The sequence below is a fragment of the Mercurialis annua genome, linkage group LG1-X, assembly GCF_937616625.2.
Source record: "Mercurialis annua linkage group LG1-X, ddMerAnnu1.2, whole genome shotgun sequence".
Classification (NCBI taxonomy): domain Eukaryota; kingdom Viridiplantae; phylum Streptophyta; class Magnoliopsida; order Malpighiales; family Euphorbiaceae; genus Mercurialis; species Mercurialis annua.
This window is the reverse complement of record NC_065570.1, coordinates 3,913,186-3,937,963: the sequence shown is the minus strand read 5'-3', so window position 1 is coordinate 3,937,963 and position 24,778 is coordinate 3,913,186. Positions and strand designations below refer to the sequence as shown.

Genomic DNA, 24,778 nt, shown 5'->3' with positions numbered 1-24,778 from the left:
TATCCCATATCTGCTGTAAAACTCAGGGAAAGTAAATTCCATGCCATTGTCTGTCCTCATTATTTTAATAGTCTTGTCAAACTGAGTTTGAACATGAACCACAAAATTCTGCAAAATTCCTCTAGTTTCTGACTTGTGCTTCATGAGAAAAATCCAAGTGTACCTTGAATAATCATCTACTATAGTAACAAAGTACCTGTAACCTTGAATTGAAGAAACAGAAACAGGGCCCCATATGTCTATATGCACCAAATCAAAAATTGACTTAGTACTAGATGTACTGACAGGAAAAGGAGATCTTTTTTGTTTTGCCAAATGACATACATCACAGACTTCTAATTTTGATACATTGACATTTGAATCAAATTGTTTAATCATTTGTAGTCTATTATGAGACAAATGACCAAGTCTATAGTGCCAGAGATCAGAAATTGATCTTGGCTCTTTTATTTTGGCTAAACTATTACATTTTGCTTGTCCAGCTTGTTTTTCTAGCAAAATGTAAAGACCCCCTTGCTTTTTAGCTAAGCCAATCATTGTCCATGAAGTCAATTCCTGGATAAAACAAGAATCATGATGAAGAATCAATGATATCTGTGGATTATCGGTTAACTTGCTTGCTGATATCAAGTTAAAGGAAAATTCAGGAACATGAAGCACATTTTCTAGAATCAACTTATCAGAAATGTGAATCTTTCCAATATGTGTAACAGGTACTAGATGACCATTAGGTAACTTCACATGGACATTCTTAACAACATTGTATGTTTTGAAAAGAGCTGAATCACAGACTATGTGATCTGTAGCTCCTGTGTCCAATATCCACTTATTCTTATAAGACACAGATGAAAAAAGGCAATGAGGAATACCTTCTGTTGTCTCAGAATTGGGTTGAAAAGTAGCAGATAATGCATTGGCATGAGCAAATGGATTTTGAGAACTAGATCCAGTTGACTCATTTTGAATTAAAGCCATCAGTTTCTGGCATTGCTCTGCTGTGAATGGAAAGACTGTTCCTGGTGGAGTAGTAGAGGCTCCTTTATCAGTGTTATCATTGGTTGAATGAAAACCTTCAAAGTCTACTTGATTTGCATATGATCCATCAGTCTTTAACCTTGTTTGAGAACTGGATTGATAACCTGGAGGGTAACCATGCTTCCTGTAGCAGATGTCTACAGTATGTCCAGTCAATCCACAATAGGAACATAGCTTTTGTTTGAACCCAGGCATAGGAGCAAACTTCTTGAAATTGCTATTTCCTCTAAAATAACCTCTCCCTCGTGCATAACAAACATTGGCCTCATAGTTAGGATCATAAGATTCTGCAGTTTCATCACACTCTCCTTTAGTAAACATGATATTTGAATCAATCATGTTTCTCATGCTGATATTACCAGCAAACTGCCTTTCATTTTGAATAACCATTGAAAAAACCTTGTTGATAGGAGGGAGTGGTTCTGTCATCAAGATTTGTTGCCTCACAGTACTAAACTGATCATTCAGTCCTTTCAAAAATTTTATAACCTGATCATTGGATTGATTCTTTCTTACCAGAGGTAAGGCATTGCAAATACACTTTGGAATACACATACAAACAGGGAATGGTCTCAAACTAACCAGTTCATCCCAAAGTGATTTCAAATGTGTGAAATACTCAGTGACAGACATTGTATTCTGCCTAAAAGCATAAATTTCCTCTTGAATATCACCAATTCTGTAAGCATCTCCTTGAGAGAAGCGATCCTTCAGATCAATCCATATTTCAAAAGCAGAATCCATGCAAGAAATACTATCAGCAATAGTAGAAGTACATGATCTGTATAACCATGACATTACCATAGTATTACACCTTTCCCACGCAGGATATAGAGGATCATTAATATCTGGAATCTGAATTGTTCCATCAACAAATTTGTACTTGTTCTTGGAGATTAAAGCCATTCTCATAGACTTAAACCATGGATGGTAATTACTACCATTTAAAAGATTAGAAACTAAAATTAATGAAGGATTTTCATTAGGATGTAGAAAGAAAGGACTTGACATTGTTTCCTCTGGTCTAATTGCCATGGTTGAACTTTGAAAGAATCTGTGAAAAAGATTACTGCTTATCGAAGAAAGAAAAGAAAAGAAATCTGTTTGGATGCTAAGAAAAATGATAGAAATCTGTTTGGATGCTAAGAAAGGAAAAGAAACTCAAGGCTCTGATACCATGAAGAAAAGTGAAAAAGAGAATTTTATTAATCTTGTAAAAAAACAGATTACTTTGTTTTGAGAGTAAACTCTCTATTTATAGACATTACAAAATAACCGTTTTGTAACAAACTCTTCCTAAGAAAGCACACTATCCTCATGTTGCTTGCTTTACTGAGATAGGTGAGCTGGCATGAGCTGGCATGAGCTGGATTATGAGCTGGATCCAGTTGGATGAAGTTGCTTCTTGAGGAAGTAATCAAAATACCAAACTTGCTGCTGAATTACAAAGTCTTCAATGCTGAAGGCTTTGATATGCTGCAATAATTATCAACTTTTTTATATGACTAACGAATCATTAGTTTATTATACGAATAACGTAACGCAACGGTTGCGTACAATAATTTTTAAAATGAAAAGTTAGTATGGAGCAGAAATGAAAGTTAAAGTGTGTCCAAATGACTCGAAGCTAGGCTAGCTAGGAAGTGGATTTGATGGAAGGTGGTGTCTTGTATTCAGTGGAATTTATCTCACACGGTCTACAACCCGTGACTTCACTTATGCAACACTGTAGATTCCAGTAGACGGTACTCTCATTTACTACTATATTTTTGATTTTTTTATGTTTTTAACGGTTTTATCCGAACCGATTAAAATTTCAAAAAGATCAATTTTTAGTTCCGTTCAAATTTTTATATGTATAGTTGGAAAAAGTTTCAGTAGAAAAATATTTTGCACTGGTTTTAGTTTTGAATTTATAAAAAGTTTGATTTTAAAGATTCATTCTAACCGAACAGACCGAATGCTGACCCGCAACTAATAATAACCTAACAATATAAAAACCAAAGGAAAATATATTTAGTTTACAAAAAATTGGTGCAGAGTTAATTAAGAAGTAAGAGAGAAGACAAAAAGAGGAAACATAGGCCACCATTGTAGTGGACTGACGGGATGTTTTTCTGTGTTGAAACACTGCTTCTAACTACCTGTTGGCTATTAACTAGCAACAGTTCTCACCTCTTCACCAATGGTACCAACGCAATTGCGCACATTTCGAACTGTGTTGATGTTAGATTAGTTAGTTGAAAAATTAAAGGACTTTAAGTGACAATTTGCCCTTCTAACTTACAAGTGTTGAGCAGTTATTACATTTTTTGAAGCATTCACTTGGATGCTGCTTTATTTCGAGCCGATCATTATATTGGTATGGTTTGTGTGTTACGGGATCATAGTGACCAATTCTTTGGGGCGAGAGCTCGTTCGATGTGAAAATTGCAACAATCTCTTGCGGTAGAAGCCATAAGCTTGGAAGAGTTAAGGAATTAGTTTCGCACAATGTTTAGTTTAAAACGGACACGTTGCTACTAGTTGAGGCTTTCTATTCTTCGCAGGAGAATTGTTCTTATGTTGAGGTTATTATCATCGAGTGCTAAAAAAAATTTAAGAACTGCACTGATAGTTCGTTATATTATAACCAAAGATCAGTCAATATGATTGCTGATATTTTTGTTAGAGCGTTCATTTTTATGTCTGATGTTTCAGTTTAAGATTTCGATGTACCAGACTTTTTATCTTTATTTTTGTATTATGATATTTTTATTTAATATAATATTGTTTTCTTAAAAAAAAAAAAACGTCTCCAACATTAAACTGGATGACCCATTAATGATGTGAAATGTAAACATAACATGTGTATAGACTAGACCAATAAATTGTTTGCTTGTGACAAATTTTTAAATATTTGTATATTAAAAGTTTTCTTTTAAATTTATGTGAAATAAAATTTAAAACTATTACTTTCTTTGTTAATAGGCCGATTTAATAAATATAAAAATTTAGGAAAATACATTTAAATAGACTAAAATTAGTTTTTTAAAATTTTATTTTTTAAATATTTTTAAATTATATTTATAGCATATCAAGGATTAATTTTTTTTGATGCATTTTGTATTGGATTATAAAGTAAGTAATTTATTTTGAAATAATTGTATATCTATTTATACAATATTCAATTTTTAATTTCTTTTATTAAATAAAAGAAATGGTTTCTAATTTAAAATTCTAAAATAATAAAATAGACTATCAGCTAAGAAGCACGGAAATTTCGACCAAGTTGCGTGTCTCGTTTCGGAAACGTTTCAAAAACCGGAAATTCTCAGAAACTCTTAGAAACTCATAAAGAAACGTTTCGGGCCATTTCCGTAAATATAAAAAAACCTAAAAAGTTCTCAACTAATAATCTTTTTAAATCAATTACCCATAAATTTTATTATTACTTTATCTAAGATAAAATTTATTTTTTATTTTTATTGAATTTAATTATGTATGATTTTCAAAATGTATAAATAAAATTTAATAAATTTAATATTTAATAAATTTAATATTTAACAATTTTTAATATTATAAATATATCTCTATATTTTTTTAATAAATTTAATATTTAATAATTTTTAATATTATAAATATATCTCTATATTTTTTTATTATTTACACGTTTCGTGTCCTTCATTTAAAAAAAATCAAATTTCTGTTTTTCCGTTTCTATTTTGTGTCGTTTCCGTTTCCGTGCTGCCTTGACTACCAACTACCAATAGATAATTCAATATAGTATCCTTCTCATTAGACCTGGCAATTCGTGTCTGCGGGTCATAAACGGGTCAAACCCGTTTAGACACGAACACGATTAGCTTAAACACGAACACGACACGATTATTAATCGGATTTGATATACAAAACCCAAATACGACACGGATATTACACGGGTTACACGGCACGACACGTATAAACACGTTTATTTAAACGTGTTAATGAATCAACCCGTTTAAAGTGACACGTTTAAACCCGTTTAATTATTTAACTACTTTATTAACTTATTTAATATAATACTAAAAGAATTATTACTAAATTTTGAGATAAATACTATTTTAATTGTATATAATATAAATAATTTAATTAAAATTAAAAAATTAATAACATTTAAATTATAAAAATAAATAATATTTAATTAAAACTAGTTAATCATGTTTAAACGGGTTAGACGTATATAACCCATTTAGACACGAAATTAACCGTGTCATAAACGGGTTGACCCGCTTATGACCCAAACCCATTTACATCAAACCCAAACCCGTTTAATTTCGTGCCGTGTCGTATCATTTAATCGTGTCGTGTCTAAAATTGCCAGGTCTACTTCTCATCCCCTATTTCTTAGTAATTAATTTTGGTGGGATACTATTAAGTTAAGACAAAAATATTAAATTTGATGGAACAAGACAAAATTGTAGGTAAAACATCACCTAGAGTTGACAAAAACTGTGTAGATATGTCCAACAAAACAGCATTACACTATTACCTCTGGAAACTGATTTAGTAAACAAGTGGATTAGAACTAGAAGGATTAAAAAGAAGCTAGAAGCCGAACCTTTATATTCCCAAATCATAAATTTTCTTAAAAGAGAAATTACGCGTCTATAAAGATTTCAAAATTAATTTATTATATATTTTTAATTTTTAAGCAAATTATTGTGAATAAATTTATAAAAAAAAAACTATCATATTTAATTTTATATTATAATTTTTTTAAATAGTTTATTAATTTATTTTTAAATAATTTTAAAAATAATAATTCTTCTATCTTCAAATGTTAAATAGCTCGTGTCCTATCTCGTAGAGATGGATGTCCTTTTTCTTCCTATATTTTATGCAAATTTGATGAATTAGTTTGAGCAAATGGTCAATCCTACTTTGAACTTTTTAATCAATAAGATTTCAGACTCTCTTAATTAAGATCAAATAATTTTTAATTTGTACACTTCACACAAGTCACTTATTTGACTCTGAAATGTAAATTTTAAAATTCAAATGAGTTAAAAAGTTGGTAATGTATTTGATTCCGAAAATATAAATTTAAGGGCCGGATTGATCTTTTTCTCGAATTGCTTTGGTGGATTTGGACTTGTTGTCCATGATCATTTAAATGGAGGCCCAAAAATACTATGAAGTGATACGCAAAGCCCAACTACAAAGTTGGACCCAACAATTTGCTGTAGAAGCAGCTTTAAGACTCACCGGTGGTTTGGCCTAAACTCTGCTTGCAGAATACACATCATGATTCATGAAATCCTCGTGGCTCATCAAGTTAATGCGTACAAGTCTGATCTTAGCAATGCCTTTAGCTTTTAAATAAAGTTGCGTAATTTTATCTCTTAAAGCTACCATTTTATTATGTTCTGCAATTTCTAACACACAAATTAAAACAAGAAAACTTTCAAAAATTAGTTTCTGAAAATAACCCATTTCTTAATTCCACTCTTCTTCCATTGTCCATATTAATGTCGATTACTAAAAATTATCCTGTAAATTTATTGGACTGAATTGAATCGACGGTCTTAGCAAGGTGCTTAATGCTTATATCTGAAATTAAAAATTCTTAAGTGTATATATACATACGTGCTATTTAAAAATTATTTAATTGAACGTTTGATCATATTTTCTTACTAATATAATTATTCATTTTGATACGTGAACAAACTGTATAATTTTATTAATAACCATCACTTGTGGCGAAAGAATATTGTGTTTACATCAGACAGAGATAACTAATAAACTATAAAATTTTCTCATGCCATAGTAAGAAACATACAGCCAAAAATAAAAACTAATGTTGGGATAAACTTCAATTAAATACCTCTATAAAATATAAAACGAGCAATGTCCAGCTTAATAATATTACAAACAGAAGTTAGACAAATCATCTAGAATAAAAACAAGGTAACTAATGTTCAAGTTTTCACAAAGCATCAGCAGCCATATTAGGTTCTTTAAAGATGTGTCTGAGGAAAGCAAGTCCTAGAGAAGTACAATTGAATAAAGCATAGCAAGAAATAATCATAATCGCAATAATATATTTGTTAAAAAAGTTTAATTTAACTCGAGTCAAATATGATTGGATGTTCAACTCAAAAATGCTAAATGCCATAAAAAAATCAGATTCTACGTGTTAAACTGGATTCACACAACAATTTCTCGTCCAACATACTCACTTGTCTTATGGATATTGATGAAGTTCATGACTGTAACAAATTTACTAGGTATGGAACCATATCTAATGACTTTGTTTCCTATAATTCAGGTCAAAATTTTAGTTTCTTTATCTTGCAAGACATCACAAAGCTAGCCTACCCAACCTTCCTTTACCTTCACTCAAAACCCCATCTCTTCTTATAAACATATGTCATATACGTCTCAAGCACAAACACATATGTTAGAACAATCCAAAAACAATTATTTCAGAAAGAGATCAGAAAGTTCACCATTAATGGAGATCAAAGTACTCGATGATAAACACGAAAAGCAGCCTCTCCTGCATGATTCGCCTCTTCCTAACACGGAAGAGAATAAAAACCTGATACAGAAAGCAATTAGTCAGACATTTATAAGCACAGCTCATTTGGCCAATCTTTTACCCACAGGAACAGTTCTTGCTTTTCAGCTTCTGGCACCCATTTTCTCAAACCAAGGCAATTGTGACTCAGTGAGCCGGTTCATGACAGCTGCGTTAGTATCTCTCTGTGGACTTTCATGTTTCCTGTCGAACTTTACGGATAGTTTTCGAGACAAGAAAGGGAATGTATGTTACGGGTTTGCTACGGTTAAAGGATTATGGATTATTGATGGATCGACGACTCTTCCACCTGAACTTGCTGCCAACTACAGGCTAAGGTTTATAGATTTCATGCATGCAGTTATGTCCGTACTTGTATTTGGTGCTATTACACTGTTTGATCAGAATACTGTGACTTGCTTCTATCCGTCACCGACACCTGAGAAACGAGAGATTCTTACGGCGTTACCGGTTGGTATTGGTATGATTTGCAGTATGTTGTTTGTTGTGTTCCCTACCCAACGCCATGGAATTGGCTTTCCTCTCTCTTCTGTTTGACACTAATTAATGTTTTTGAAGCGGTCAACTCATTATGTATTCTTTCTTGTTATTTTGTTTCTTACTAGGGGTTTCATACGCAAATTTATTTATGATCATTAATGTTATCGTCGTGTGTGTGGCTTGGTATAAATTACTTGCTCACATTTTAAGAATTTTTTTTCGGAATCTACAACTTTTATATATGATTTACTTTAAAATTCATTTGTAATTCTATGTCTAATTTTATATAATTGGTAATATTTTGTTTAACCTCTAGTAAAATTGATAAAATATTCATCAAATCTGAAGTGAAACATAATAAAATTCCCCAAAATGCAAAGAATGATTCATTAAAAAACAAAAATGACACTTCCAATAGAATAAATAATCTAATGGAATATAAACAAAACCTACAGGGTATAGCATACATAAGAATATGTAAGACTGTAACATGTTAGATTGATTTACCCAACAACTTAATAAAAAAGAACTCATATAATTCACGTACCTTTCTTCCATTCAAGACATCATTGCACTCCATGTTTGCTGGTCAGGAATCCATCCATCCAGTACCATCTCATCCGGAGCGCAAGCAGCTTTATGCAGGTCCCCTGCATTGCAGAAACATTTCATTAAAGCATCAAAAGTCTCAATTTCAACCGAGAGATATGCCTCTGGTACACATACTTAAATACAAGTGAAAGGCTCGATTCAGAACAGAATCGGTACAAAGACCTTGAACTACAATGTTATTAGTCCTAACATGTACGCTCCAAGTTAATCTCATTGAGTAATCGGTGATATACCTGCAAGTACCATCTCATCAAGCAAGTTATCAGCTTCCCGAAACTTGCAAATTTTACATAATCCATTTATGATCTTCCCATATAGCCCTGTGTTAGGTTTAATGCCGTGGAGCTTCATCCTGTCAAGCATCTCTACGGCTACAGGGAGTTTCCCTTCTTAACAGAATCCATTACTTTAGGTACTATTAGTTATCAAATTAGGTTTATTCCGCTTGCTAATTATCATTTCCAAGCTCCAAGGTTTGTGAAGAACGCCTTTCTTTAACCACATTTGGCTCAATGCCTTTGCTCTTCATATCTTCAAACTATCTAACAGCTTCATCTGGCAGCTGTATGTAACAACAGATAGTGAACAACCAATTCGTCCCATCTCTTGAAACAACTCCTTTGCCTCACAAATCTTCCTGAACCGACACAAACCATCTATATAAAAATATGAGCAAATATCCAAATGGATTTTCTGTTTTTTTCTTATAAATTTGCAAAAGCTAGTTGGTAAGAAATTAAATATGGTAAGAAGATTAAATTCCATAATTAGCGTACTGTTGTCATCTCAATGGCAACTAACCAAGACTCTGCAGTATGTATATTCATTATGATTGAACTTTTTATCAAGTATGAAATGTTTTCTCTAAATAGTAAAATTGTGAATTACTTAATTTAAATATTATCATAATAAAGGAATTGGCTTAATACTGCAATGCATACTATAAGAAAAGAGGATGGTAGTATGGTACTTATGTTAATTCAGAATCTTCAAAGTTCCTGATAGGCGATATCTTGCACAATTAACAAATTCAGAAGGATACAGGCAGCGATTGCTTGAAAATTACTCCAACGCTAAGGTCAGGTAGGTTCTTTTAACTAGAAAGAATTAAATAACGTAAAAGGCCGAGTGTTTAATATCTAGAAATGCATTAACCTTCCATCATTACTGCTGTCTGGTATTTAGTCCTCAAGTGAGATAAAAATCTGTTCAGGGGTCACACACCTACAACGTATTTTTTGGAGTGAGTGGCACATGATCCCACATCCTGAAGGTTGAATGGTTACCGTGGTCTATTTGGGCGCCTGACCATTTAGGAGGAATGGCGAGCTAGGTCTCTGAGAACACAGATTCTCCTAGCTTGCTTGGGGGTAACAGTATTCTTGAACCAAACTTCTGAGTTCTGACACAACTTAGAATTGATCTAAAACATATCATAATGTTAGTACCACTATGTTATAATGTAACATTCTATTGCAGTTAGGAAACATATAATGAATTCAATTGATTTTAAAAAATGCATATCATTCTATTTGTATTAAGTTTAATTCATATGCATACTTCTCATTCAGCATCAGTATCGATTTGAGTATGGAGTTATGTTATGCTCCTGAAGTCTACGTTGTGCAGAGAAAAATAGAAAGTTAGATACTGTAAATAAGAGAAAGAGGAATTGTAAACAGAAGGAGATATTTAGATTGGAATAGGACAAGCCCTTCCTTACAAATCCAAACAGTAGATACAAGCCTCTCGCTGAAGATAAGGTGGCCCACGCAATCCGATTATACCGTCACCAAAATAATCCTTGCCTATGATATTTTTATGTCAATAACAAAACTAAATTCAACAAATATATTTTAGCCAAATCGGAAAATCAATAAAAATTCAAAAACACTAATTTCAAGACATCTTATGCTAGCCTACCCAGTACATTCACTGAAACCCTCATCTCTTCTGATAAACATATAAGTCTACACAAACACAAATGTTAAAACTCAGAACAAACCAAAAACACTTATTTCAGAAAGAGAAGAGAAAGTTCACAATTAATGGAGATCAGATCACTTGAAAATGAAAATGAAAATCTGCTTCTCCTGCAAGATCTGCTTCCTCCCAACACAGAGGAGAACAAAACTCAGATACATAAAGCTATTAGTCAGACGGTTTTAAGCACAGCCCAGTTGGCTAATCTTTTACCAACTGGAACAGTTCTTGCTTTCCAGCTTCTAGCACCCATTTTCTCAAATCAAGGCAGATGTGACCTAGTTAGCGGGCTCATGACAGCTGGGTTAGTATTTCTCTGTGGACTTTCATGTTTCCTATCAAGCTTTACAGATAGCTTCCGAGACAAGAAAGGCAATGTATGTAATGGCTTTGCTACGATTAACGGATTCTGGATTTTTGATGCATCGGCAACTCTTCCACCTGAACTTGCTGCATACTACAAGCTAAGGTGTTTAGATTTCATGCATGCAATTATGTCAGCACTTGTATTTGCTGCTATTGTACTGGTTGATCAGAATATCATGAATTGCTTCTGTCCGTCGCCGACAGTTGAGAGACGAGAAATTCTTACGAAGTTGCCGGTTAGTATTGGTGTGATATCTAGTATGTTGTTTGTTGCGTTCCCTACAAAGCGCCATGGAATTGGATTCCCTCTCACTCGGCTGCTTAGCGCTACCGCTGCTTAAAGTTTTTGAAGCAGTCAACTCATTATGTTCTTTCCTTGTTATTCTGTTCCTTACAAGGCGAAATACATACATAAACCTACTTCATTGTGTAGGTTTGTGAACCATCCATCAATTGTCTAACATGTCAATATTGATGAAACTAACCAATAAATAAACTATTAACAATTAATGGATGGTTCGCAATCCTATATTAACAATTGAGTTCATGTTAGAATTTCTCCACTACAAGAGGTTTCATATGAAAAATCAGTTATGATTATTGTTGTCATCATGTTTGTTGCTTGATATTAATTAATTTTAGAAAAATATTTGAAAATTTAGAATATTTATAACATTGATAAAATTTATGCATGTCAACCGGACACGACATGTTTTAAGTTGTGTTAATCCGTTTATGAAACGAACCTGTTTAACCTCAAAACTGACCCGTGATTTTTCCGTGTTATGCGGACGCATGACACTCCTACTGAAATGAGTCATTGTCGGAGAAACCGCAAATCCAATCATTTTCCTGCTAGAACTGTCTCCTTTACAAGATTGTCACCCATAGTTAGGAATATGCAAATTGTCGGAGAAACCGCATTAACCAATTTAAGCACTCCATTTTGTTTAATTTTAGTTAAAAGTTTTGCTTGATTAAGTTTGGTCAACAAAATTGTTGATCCAGTGATGGTTAATAATTTTAAAATTCGATTCACCGTTTGCCGAAGATTTTAATCTTTTTATTTATTTTTAGGTTTTATTTTTTATATTTTTATGGGTTTAATTGAATTAACTGACTAATTCGTTAGGTTTGGTTTTTTATTTTTTTAAGATTTTAATTAATTCAGTTAAATTAATTTTCAATTATAATTGATAATTTAATCAGTTTTTCAAGAATAACATAGGAATGCATGTTATAAGATTGCCAACACTTTCAGCTTGTTGGTCATTGACAGGTGAAGATGCAGAAAAATACAATCTTCAGGTTGTGGATTTAATGCATGCAAAAGCAAAAGAATATGTAATCAAATGAAAAATAAATAAAAAGCTACATGGTATTGGTAACATGTTAGATTGACTTACCCAACAGCTTAATAACAAAGAACTCGTATAATTCGCGCACCTTTCTTCTATTCAAGATTCCAGACACCATTGCGCTCCATGTTTGCTTGTCAGGAATACAACCATCCAGTACCATCTCGTCAAGAATGCGAGCAGCTTTATGCAGGTCCTCTTTCATATCAGCTGCTGAACTTGAGAATGTGTGATCTTTTCGACCATTTAAAGAGAGTTTTCATGGGTATCCTACAGGTAGAGAGCTAGTGATGAAACAATAGGAGACCAATGTTTTTCATTGGTATGTATTAACTTCAACAGATTACAGTGCAAAATAAAAGGCCCGTAACAGTATTCTTGAACCAAACTTCTGACACAACTTAGAATTAATCTAAAACAAATCACAATGTTAATATCACTATGTTATAATGTAACATTCTATTGCAGTTAGGAAACATATAATGGATACAATTGAGTTTTAAAAATGTAAATCATGTTATTTGCATTAAATTCAATTCATATGAAGAAATTGGTAACTGCCAATTTCTGGAACAAGAAGAAGAAACAATAAAGAGAGAAAACAAAGCTTTATTAATTATAAAATTGTGAATACAGACTCTGTTTTCAGCTTGGTCTATTTATAGAACCATAGACTTAAGCTGCTGCTATTCTACAATCAAAAACACCAGAAAATAACCACTCTAACAGAATAACCGTTCCTCATGAGCTGGCTTGTTGAGTAAGCAACATGCAGCAGGTGTGTGTTGAATCTGAGATGAACATGCAGCAAGTGTGTGAGCTGATGTGCTATTATCCAGGTCAGCAACTGAAATTGCAGTAGCTGCATTACCCCCCCTCAAGCTTGAAGCATAAATGTCAGAAATGCCAAGCTTGGAAAAGGATAAATTGAAGGCAGTGGGAGCTAAGGGTTTTGTAAAGCAATCAGCTAACTGATCTGAGCTAGAGACCGGCAGAAGATGAATGAGTTTAGACTGTAGTTTTTCTCTGACAACATGACAGTCTATCTCTATATGTTTTGTTCTCTCATGGAACACAGGGTTCTTAGCAAGTTGGATGGCAGAATTGTTATCACAGTAGAGTGATATAGGTAAGGAGAAAGCTTGCTGTAAATCATGGAGCAAATAAGTGAGCCACTGTAACTCACATGATAAGGATGCCAGAGCCCTGTACTCAGCTTCTGAGCTAGACCTGGACACTGTGGACTGCTTTTTAGATTTCCAAGAGACTAGTGATTCACCAATTAACACACAATAGCCTGAAACTGATTTCCTGGAATCTGAACATGCTGCCCAGTCAGCATCTGAGAAGGCAGTGATCTTCATGTCTGGTTTGCTGCTATAAAAAATACCTTGACCAGGAGACTTTTTTAAGTATCTGAGTACTCTGTGTGCAGCCTGCATGTGATTTGTTGTTGGACAATCCAGGAACTGTGAAAGTTGCTGAATAACAAATGATAAGTCTGGTCTAGTGTTGCAAAGATAGAGCAACTTGCCAATGAGTTTTCTATAGGCAGTGTTGTCAGATAACAAGGCAGAGTCATCCTTGAACAATTTATGAGAGACAACCATTGGAGTCATGGCAGGTTTGGCATCCAGAAAACCTGTATCCTGAAGTAAATCAAGAGTGTATTTCTTTTGTGACAGATTAATTCCTGCAGCTGATCTGGCTACTTCAAAGCCTAAGAAATACTTTAGTTGACCCAAGTCTTTGATGCTGAATGTATGATGAAGATACTTTTTAATAGCTGTGATCTCTGATAGAGAGTTGCTAGCCAAAATAACATCATCCACGTAGATCAATAATGCTATAAAGGTTGAACCTGTACTCTTGATTAGCAGAGATGGATCAGAGTCTGCTGAATGGAAGCCTTGCTGAAGTAAAGCAGCAGTGAGCTTGGAATTCCATTGCCTACTGGCTTGTTTGAGGCCATACAATGATTTCTGCAATTTACAGACTTTACCAGTAGTGCCAATGAAACCAGGAGGTAATTTCATATAGACTTCTTCATCCAGATCTCCATGAAGAAAGGCATTATTTATGTCTAACTGATGTAAGTGCCAGTTATTCTTAGCAGCAAGAGCTAACAGCACTCTAATGGTAGTAATTTTGGCCACAGGAGAAAATGTGTCCATGAAATCAACCCCTTCTGTCTGTGTATAACCTTTGGCTACCAACCTAGCCTTATACCTTTCCACTGAGCCATCAGACCTGTATTTTACTTTGTATACCCATTTACACCCTATGGCATTTTTACTGCTTGGAAGATCAGTCAATATCCAAGTGTTATTAAGCTCTAAAGCTTTAATTTCAGAAGACATAGCTTCTTGCCAACAAAGGTGTTTGACTGCTTCATGATATGTTTTTGGTTCAGAAAGTTGTGTTATGGCCATGGAAAAATGTTTATGAGATGGGGATATGTTATGGTAAGAAAGAACAGTAGAGATGTGATGGGGAGTGGTTAATGGTTTGTCAAGAGAAGGTGGTAGAGAGTAAGCAAAATTCTTTAAGTGGGATGGTAGAGAGGTGTGTCTTGTTGATCTTCTAAGTTCTGGAAAATCAACAGACTGAAAAATGGGTCTGTGAGAATGACTGGATGACAAAGGTGGAGAATTCCAAGGATTAGTGGGTGATAGGGAAGGGCTGGATGATGGTGAAGTGTGTGAGCTGATGGGAAGTTGGTAATCAAAAAATGAAGAATCACTAATGGTGTTAGCAGGAAGTGATTCTTTGGTTTTGGAATATGGAAAAACATGTTCATAGAATATGACATGTCTAGAAATGAGGATTTTGTGGGTGAGAAGATCATAAAGTATATAGCCTTTGGTGTTATTAGGAAATCCTAAAAATAGACATTTGATGGCTCTCTCATCAAATTTATGTCTATGCACTGCATTTGTGCTAGCAAAGGCTAAGCAGCCAAATACTTTGATCTCTGAAAAAGATGGTTTAATATCATGAAGCAGTTGGAAAGGTGTTTTATTATGGATAATGGGAGATGGTGTTCTGTTGATTAGAAAAACAGCTTGCATAACACAGAAAGACCAGAAATGTAAAGGTAGTGAAGATTGAAACCTGAGAGCTCTGGCAATATTGAGTATATGCTGGTGCTTTCTTTCAACTGTCCCATTTTGCTGTGGAGTGTATGCACAGCTGGTCTGATGTAGAGTACCATGTTTAAGATAGAACTCTGGAAAATCAAATTCTAGTCCATTGTCAGAACGAACTACCTTGATGGTTTTGGAGAATTGAGTAGAAACATATTGAAAGAAATGCTGTAAATGTGTTCTTGCTTCACTCTTATTTTTCATTAGAAAAATCCATGTAAATCTGGAATTGTCATCAACAATTGTAAGGAAGTATCTATATCCTTGAATAGATGGAGTTGACATAGGTCCCCAAATATCAATGTGAATCAAATCAAAAGTACTCTTGACAGTAGAGTAACTAACTGGAAAGGACAATTTCTTTTGTTTTGCCAGATGGCAAATATCACAGACATTATTAAAATCTGAAATGATTGCTGGATCCAGCTTCTGTAGCAACTTCAATCTGGTATTTGACAAATGCCCCAAACGAAGATGCCAAAGCTTAGCTGAATCTGAACTTTTACTTTGATTAGAAGTAGCTGCATTACACCTCTTGAGATTTGAAACTTCTGCTGACAAGTGATATAAACCTTCTCTTTTATCAGCTGTACCAATCATCCTCCAATTGAGGATATCCTGTATGTAACAAGTTTCATAATGCAATATTAAGCAAATTGTCTTGTCCACTGTCAGCTTACTAGCTGATATCAAATTGAAGTCAAAAGATGGTACATGTAAAACATCCTTTAAGATCAAACCATTGTTCAATTTCACAGTCCCTATATGAGTTACTGGTATGTGTTGTCCAGTAGGTAACTTAACACTGACATTATTCACAGGTAAACAATCTTGAAAGAAATCATAATTGCAAAGAATATGATCTGTGGCACCTGTGTCCATAATCCAGGTGTCTCTATATCTTGTAGCACTGAAATAACAAGAATGAATAGTACCTTTTTCATCTTTTGCTGCTGTAAAATTAGAAACCAGTGAATTAGCATGAATTGCCTCAGTCTGCTTTGAAGTAGTATTGTGTATTAAGGACATAATTCTGCCATACTCTTCAGGTGTAAAAGTGAAAACTTTAGAATTATTATCTCCATTGTTCAACTGTCTTTCATTAACTCCACTTGGACTGGAGTTATAATTCTGCATAGCAAAATTATCAGTTTGCACTTGATTAGCATAAGAACTTTCTGCTTTTCCATAAGAGCTTTCTGCTTTTCCTTCTTCCTTGAATCTTGAGAAGTATCCTGGTGGATAACCATGCTTCTTGAAGCAAATGTCAACTGTGTGTCCATCTTTTCCACAGTAAGTGCACATTTTCTGTTTGTTATTCCATGAATTAGAGTAGCTGCCTCTTCCTCTAAAACCTCTGAATTGATTCATTCCTCTCCCTCTAGCATAACAAACCTTTGTTTCATAATCTCCTGCCTCAGAAGAGTCATCATTCTCTCCTTTTGCCATAAAAACACTGGATTCTGCAATTGCTTTACTACTTTCTCCTAACATTTGTCTTTCATGCTGAATGACTATCGAAAACACCTTATTGATATGTGGAAGAGGTTCCATCATAAAAATCTGAGTTTTGACAGTGTTAAAATTTTCATTTAACCCTTTTAGAAACTTGATCACTCTATCTCCTGATTCATGTTTCTTAATAGCATCTAGCAGACCACAAGAACACTTTGGAACACAAGAGCATGTAGGTAGAGCCCTAATGCTAAGTAATTCTTCCCATAATGACTTCAAATGAGTAAAATACTCTGTTATAGACATATTATTCTGTTTCATTGCATATATCTCTTCCTGAATATCTCCCATTCTACAGGCATCTCCTTGAGAAAACCTCTGTTTCAAATCTAACCAAATCTCAAGTGCAGTATCAAAATTTGATATACTGTCTGCAATTGTAGGAGATACAGCCCTATACAACCATGACATTACTAAGGTATTACACCTTTCCCAAGCATCATAAACATCATCATCTCTATCAGGCATGATTATAGAACCATTAACAAACTTGTATTTATTCTTAGAAATCAGAGACATACGCATTGCTTTATACCAGGTATTGTAATTGCTATCATTCAAAACCTTTGTAACAAGATTAAGCGAGGGATTCTCACCAGGATGAACAAAATATGGACTGGACAGAGACTCTTCTGGTCTCGAGAAGTGATTCGCCATTGATAGACTTTGATTGTTTCTCAAAAGCTTGATTATAAAACTCAGAGATTGGATCAGAAAAGCTCTGATACCATGAAGAAATTGGTAACTGCCAATTTCTGGAACAAGAAGAAGAAACAATAAAGAGAGAAAACAAAGCTTTATTAATTATAAAATTGTGAATACAGACTCTGTTTTCAGCTTGGTCTATTTATAGAACCATAGACTTAAGCTGCTGCTATTCTACAATCAAAAACACCAGAAAATAACCACTCTAACAGAATAACCGTTCCTCATGAGCTGGCTTGTTGAGTAAGCAACATGCAGCAGGTGTGTGTTGAATCTGAGATGAACATGCAGCAAGTGTGTGAGCTGATGTGCTATTATCCAGGTCAGCAACTGAAATTGCAGTAGCTGCATTATCATACGCATAATTTTTATTCAGTATCAGTATTGACTTGAATATGGAGTTAGGTTATGCTCCTGAAGTCTACTAAGTGATAAAAAAAATTGATTGAGTTGAATATGTTGAATTTTGAAGCAATATAAGCCACATCACAAAAATGAAAAAAATCAATAGAGTCACAGGCAGCGAAAAACAGAAAGTTTAGATACTGTAGATAAGAGAAAAAGGAATGGTAAACAGAAGGAGAAGATTGGATCGGAATAGGACAAGCTCTTCCTCACAAATCCAAACAGTAGATACAAGCCTCTCACTGAAGATAAGGGGACCCACGCAATCCGATTTTACCGTCACCAAAAATAATCCTTGCCTATGATATTATTATGTCAATAACATAACTAAATTCGTTTTAGCCAAATCGAAAATCAATAAAAATTCAAAAACACTTATTTGAAGACATTTTACGCTAGCCTACCCAGTACCTTCACTCAAACCCCCATCTCTTCTGATAAACATGAACAAACCAAAAACACTTATTTCAAAAAGATAAGAGAAAGTTCGCACCTAATGGAGATTAGATCAGTTGAAAATAAAAGTGAATGTCTGCCTCTCCTGCAAAATGTGCCTCTTCCTGACACAGAGGAGAACAAAACTCAGGTACATAAAGCTATTAGTCAGACGTTTTTAAGCACAGCCCATTTGGCCAATAATTTACCTACTGGAACAGTTCTTGCTTACCAGCTTCTAGCACCCATTTTCTCAAATCAAGGCAAATGTGACTCAGTTAGCAGGATCATGACAGCTGGGTTAGTAACTATCTGTGGACTTTCATGTTTGCTGTCGAATTTTACGGATAGCTTTCGGGACAAGAAAGGCAAAGTATGTTACGGGTTAGCTACAATTAATGGATTATGGGTTATTGACGCATCAGCAACTCTTCCACCTGAACTTGCTGCATACTACAAGCTAAGGTTTATAGATTTCATGCATGCAATTATGTCAGCACTTGTATTTGCTGCTCTCGTACTGTTTGATCAGAATACGATGAATTGCTTCTGTCCGACACCGACAGCTGAGAAACGAGAGATTTTTACGAAGTTGCCGGTTGGTATTGGTATGATAAGTAGTATGTTGTTTCTTGTGTTCCCTACAACGCGCCATGGAATTGGCTTCCCTCTCTCTGCTTGTTGACACTAATTAAAGTTTTTTGAAGCAGTCAACTCGTTATGTCTTTTCTTGTTGTTTTGTTCCTTACAAGGAGAAATACTTGCATGAACCTAATTCATCAAGTAGAACTGTGAACCATCCATTAGATGTGTCACATGACACATGCCATTACGAACCTACACAATCAACCGAGTTCATGTAAGAATTTTTTCTTCACAAGGCGTTTCATATGAAAAATCATTTATGATTATTGTTGTCATAATGTTTGTTGCTCGATATTAATTAATGTTAGAAACTAATTTGAAAATTTACAACATTTATAACAATGATAAAATATCCGCATGTCAACCTGGTCACGAGACGTTATAAGCTGTGTCATTGACCCGTTTATAACACAAACACGTTCAACCTCAGAACCAACCCATTACTTTTCCGTGTTAGACGAATCGTGTCCGCGTGTCAACAATCCATTTTGACACTCCTATGAAACATAATAAAATGGTTAAGAATTTTAAAATTAGATTCACTGTTTACCGAAGATTTTAATATAATTTATTTTTTAGTATTCAATGCATGCAAAACCAGAGGAATATGTAATCGAATGAAATATAAACAAAAAGCTACAGGGTATAGCATATATAAGCGTCTGTAACATGTTAGATTTGAGCTACCCAACAACTTAATCCGCGTACCTTTGTAACATGTTTGCTAATATGTGTGATCTTTTTCGATCATTTAAAGAGAGTTTTCATGGTATCCTTTCTGTTGAGCATTTAATCAAACACGTAGAGAGCTAGTGATGAAAGGATATGAGACCAACGCCGGTTTGATAATTTCCAATGGCAACTGACCAAAACTCTGCAAAATATGTAGATTCATTAGTGATTGAACTTTTTATCAAATCTGAAATTAGTTTTCTCTAAATAGTAAAATTATGAATTACCTAATATAAATATTAGTGTGTTACTGGAATTTGCATAGCTTGCAATGCATACTGTAAGAAAAAAGATGACAGTTATATTAACCATGAATCATCAAAGTTATTCGTAGTGACCTGGTCAATCATTAATTTAGTTCATTTTAAAAATAGTGTATGATAAATAGAGGCAATGGAAAAAAAGAAAAAACTTATATGCATTGATAAATGTAAAACATCAAATAATTCGAAAGAAATTTTTCTACCTAAAAACGTCAATTAAAATGAAAATGGAGAATAATTGATGATCAAATATTTAAATCTAGTTAGGGAAATCCAATTAAATTAAGAGATTTTGATTTGGTAATTATGAAATGCAAATTAAATTTAGGACTTATCACTTTAGTTACATGTTAGTGATGAATGAAAAGCATAGGCCAACTTCCATTTCATGTGCTTGGATCTCCACCCCAAACGAGAATTCTCCTTTTAGGCAGCGTTTGCTTTTTCTAATAAGATGTTAATCAATGCATTTAGGAATATGGTAGCATTCTTTAAATTCCATCAAATCTAACATAATTAATTTGAACCGCGCAACATCAAAATGATATAAGTGCTCGAGCAACATCCAAACTCAAATGAGCAACTCCAAAATTCGAGCAAGAGATGCATAAACTCGAGAAAGAGAACTTGAATAATAAACATCTATTTAAAAATAGTTGTTTTCATACCGACATACGTACATATATATAATTCTTTTTAGGTATAATATGAAAGAACACTATAATATTAGCATATGGATATTGGTGAACAAAATCAGTATTAATTAATCATATGGCCTCGTGTACGACCACGTTCTAGACAAATCATAGACAAATTATCTTCATTCTCAAGCTATATATTATTCTCTTCTTCCTGTTTTCTTACTTTTTTTTTATCAAATATTTGATCGTTGGAGTTAACATCCGAAACCTCTATTGATATTCTTTTTGATCTTTTTTTTGCAGGACATTGATGTGTTCCTTAATACCTATCTCTAGCTAGTGATGAAAGAATAGGAGACCAATGCTTTTTATTGGTATGTTGTAACTTCAACAGATTACAGTGCAAAATAAGAGGTCGGTAAAAGTATTCTTGAACCAAACTTCTGACACAACTTAGAATTAATCTAAAACAAATCACAATGTTAGTATCACTATGTTATAATGTAACAGTCTATTGCAGTTAGGAAACGTATAATGGATTCAATTGTTCTTTAAAAATGTATATCATATTATCTGTATTAGAGTCGAATTCATATGCATAATTTTTATTCAGTACCAGTATCGATTTGAGTATGCAGTTAAGTTATGCTCCTGAAGACTATTGTGGTAAAAAAATTTGATTGAGCTGAATATGTTGAAGTTTGAAGCAATGTAAGCCATATCTCAAAAGTGAAAAAAACAAATTGAGTCACAGGCAGAGAAAAACAGAGTTAGATACTATAGATAGGAGAAGATTGGATTGGAATAGGACAAGCTCTTCCTCACAAATCCCAGTAGATACAAGCCTCTCACTGAAGATAACGGGAACCCACACAATCCGATTTTACCGTCACCAAAAATAATCCTTGCCTATGATATTATTATGTCAATAACAAAACTATTCAGTTTAGCCGAATCGAAAATCAATAAAAATTCAAAAGCACTTCTTTCAAGACATTTTACGCTAGCCTACCCAGTACCTTCACTCAAACCCCCATCTCTTCTGATAAACATGAACAAACCAAAAACACTTATATCAAAAAGATAAGAGAAAGTTCACAACTAATGGAGATTAGATCAGTTGAAAATAAAAGTGAATGTCTGCCTCTCCTGCAAAATGTGCCTCTTCCTGACACAGAGGAGAACAAAACTCAGGTACATAAAGCTATTAGTCAGACGTTTTTAAGCACAGCCCAATTGGCCAATCTTTTGCCTACTGCAACAGTTCTTGCTTACCAGCTTCTAGCACCCATTTTCTCAAATCAAGGCAAATGTGACTCAGTTAGCAGGCTCATGACAGCTGGGTTAGTAACTATCTGTGGACTTTCATGTTTGCTGTCGAATTTTACGGATAGCTTTCGGGACAAGAAAGGCAAAGTATGTTACGGGTTAGCTACAATTAATGGTTTATGGTTTATTGATGCATCAGCAACTCTTCCACCTGAACTTGCTGCATACTACAAGCTAAGGTTTATAGATTTCATGCATGCAATTATGTCAGCACTTGTATTTTCTGCTCTCATACTGTTTGATCAGAATACAATGAATTGCTTCTGTCCGACACCGACAGCTGAGAAACGAGAGATTTTTACGAAGTTGCCGGTTGGTATTGGTATGATGTGTAGTATGTTGTTTCTTGTGTTCCCTACAACGCGCCATGGAATTGGCTTCCCTCTCTCAACTTGTTGACACTAATTAAAGTTTTTTGAAGCAATCAACTCATTATGTTTTTTTCTTGCTATTTTGTTCCTTACAAGGGGAAATACTTGCAGGAACCTAATTCATCAAGTAGAACTGTGAACCATCTATTAAATGCATGACATATGTCATTGTTGAATGAAATTAACCGATTAATAAAATACTATCAATTAATGGATGGTTCATAATTATACACAGTTAACTGAGTTTTTTTTTTTGATAATTCAGTTAACTGAGTTCATGTAAGAGTTTTTCCTTTACAATGCGTCTATATGAAGAATCATTTATGATTATGTTTTCACTTGTCATCATGTTTGTTGTTCGGTTTTAGAAAATTTACACCATTTATAATTATAACAATGATAAAATCTTCGCAGTCAACCCGGTCACGGCATGTTTTAAGTTGTGTTATATGGGTTGACCCGTTTATAACATGACTCATTTTTTTTCATGTTATAAGGCGAATAGTGTCCGCGTGTCGATGACCCATTTTGACACTCGTATTGAAACATAATAAAATGGCCCTAAAGGCAAATCATTCTATAATTTATTAACAAGCAAATCCAATAATTTTCTCACTAGAACTGCCTTTTTTACAAGGTTGTCTCCCATAGTTAGCAAATTGTCGGATAAACCAAATTAATCAATTTAAAGAACTCGTATAATTCGCGCACCTTTGTTCCATTAGCAGACACCATAGCGCTCCATATTTGCTGATATGTGTCATCATTTTCGACCATGGGGTCATTTCTGTTGAGCATTTAATCAAACAGATGGAGAGCTAGCGATGAAACGACAGGAGACCAACGTCGTTCGTTGGTAAGTGGTAATTTCAACAGATTGAAGTGCAAAATATATCTAATTAATGCTCTATGAAGGCAGAATTCTGAGATTAAAAGTAAGATTTTGTACTGTTTATGTATTTTGGAAGTCATTGCGTTCCCTTTGACTACTGATTACGCTAATCAGATCTAATTAAAAGGACATAATCTTACGTGGCAAATTTTGTGCACACAAAATTTTTTTGTGAAGTAGGAGAAATTTTTATAAGTGAACCAAAACCATCCATTTAATGTCAGACATGTAATGTGATTATTTAATCAATTAATGAAAAAGCCAATAAAGTCCTAATTTGGATGGTTGAAGCACTTCCGAGTGCATTGAAAGGTTTTGGGTTCAAAATCCGTCTACGTAACTAATAACTGACAATTAACACTCCAAAAATTGACTACTATCTTTAACAAAAAAAAATTAATAAAAACATATTAACTCTAAATAAAATATATTAAATAATCACTAAAAGACGTACTTGTCGTTAATTCGTTGTTGTAAATAATCACGCCACGTGTCACATTTTAAATGGATGTTGCATAATCTTACGTGGTGGACCAAGTTCACTTAATTTTTTTTTCATGAAGTAGGCCAAATAATTTTTTATGTTTAATCTTTTTCAAACATCCTATTTAGACATTTTTTGACGTTTCTTGTCACTCATGTTCCAAATTAAAAAAAATAACTCCCAATTTACTTAAATCTATAAGTCAGATTAATAATTAAAATCATGATTGTTTTTGCAGCGATACACTTATACATATAAAATAAAAATGGCTTAGTGTTTCAAAAAAAATTGATCTTTTAATCTTTTTTCAATTTCACCCTGATATTGTAAACCAATTGTACCGAAATTCACACTTTTGAGTTCCAGTTACACCTTCAATTTTTAGTTTTTGACGATCATTCAAAAACACTAAATTTCAGGTTAGAAATAACTTTTTTTTACTTGAAAAAAATTCAAATAGGTCACTCCTCTTTAAAATCTAATTTAAAATCTTAACTAATTCAAAAAAGTTTAATTATTTTTATTAAATAATTTTTTAAAAATATATAAATATGTTTTTTTAAATAACTAAAGAATGTTCGTCTTACTCAAGACAAATCCCATTTTCTCAATTTTAAAATTTAAAGTTTGAAACTTGATTCAAATCTTACTTAATATCATTCTAGACACTCGAGTTCAAACTCAATAGAACAATTGAAACTCAAACTCGACTCGACTTGATTATCATGTATAAATATTTTAAAATTAAATTTTATGTAAAATTAAGGATATTATATGTATAACTATAAAAAATAAAAAAAATTGTTAAACCTTGATTAG

General features: G+C 33.5%; 4 protein-coding genes across 4 annotated transcripts; all 4 read left to right on the top strand.

Annotated features, from left to right (window-relative positions):
* The first annotated feature begins 7,207 nt into the window (after window positions 1-7,207).
* On the top strand, window positions 7,208-8,241 carry LOC126665685 (protein DMP4-like). The gene has a single exon (XM_050358553.1). It carries the CDS (start codon window positions 7,424-7,426, stop codon window positions 8,132-8,134), a length of 711 nt encoding a protein of 236 aa, XP_050214510.1. The 5' UTR covers window positions 7,208-7,423; the 3' UTR covers window positions 8,135-8,241.
* A 2,280-nt stretch (window positions 8,242-10,521) lies between these two features.
* LOC126665686 (protein DMP4-like) lies at window positions 10,522-11,647 on the top strand. Its single transcript, XM_050358554.2, has one exon. The coding sequence runs from the start codon at window positions 10,738-10,740 to the stop codon at window positions 11,377-11,379; it is 642 nt and encodes a 213-aa protein (XP_050214511.1). The 5' UTR covers window positions 10,522-10,737; the 3' UTR covers window positions 11,380-11,647.
* Window positions 11,648-18,490: 6,843 nt separating this feature from the next.
* LOC130015400 (protein DMP4-like) lies at window positions 18,491-19,525 on the top strand. The gene has a single exon (XM_056105481.1). The coding sequence runs from the start codon at window positions 18,664-18,666 to the stop codon at window positions 19,285-19,287; it is 624 nt and encodes a 207-aa protein (XP_055961456.1). The 5' UTR covers window positions 18,491-18,663; the 3' UTR covers window positions 19,288-19,525.
* A 2,179-nt stretch (window positions 19,526-21,704) lies between these two features.
* Window positions 21,705-22,663, top strand: LOC126665687 (protein DMP6-like). The gene has a single exon (XM_050358555.2). The coding sequence runs from the start codon at window positions 21,988-21,990 to the stop codon at window positions 22,609-22,611; it is 624 nt and encodes a 207-aa protein (XP_050214512.2). The 5' UTR covers window positions 21,705-21,987; the 3' UTR covers window positions 22,612-22,663.
* Window positions 22,664-24,778: the final 2,115 nt, after the last annotated feature.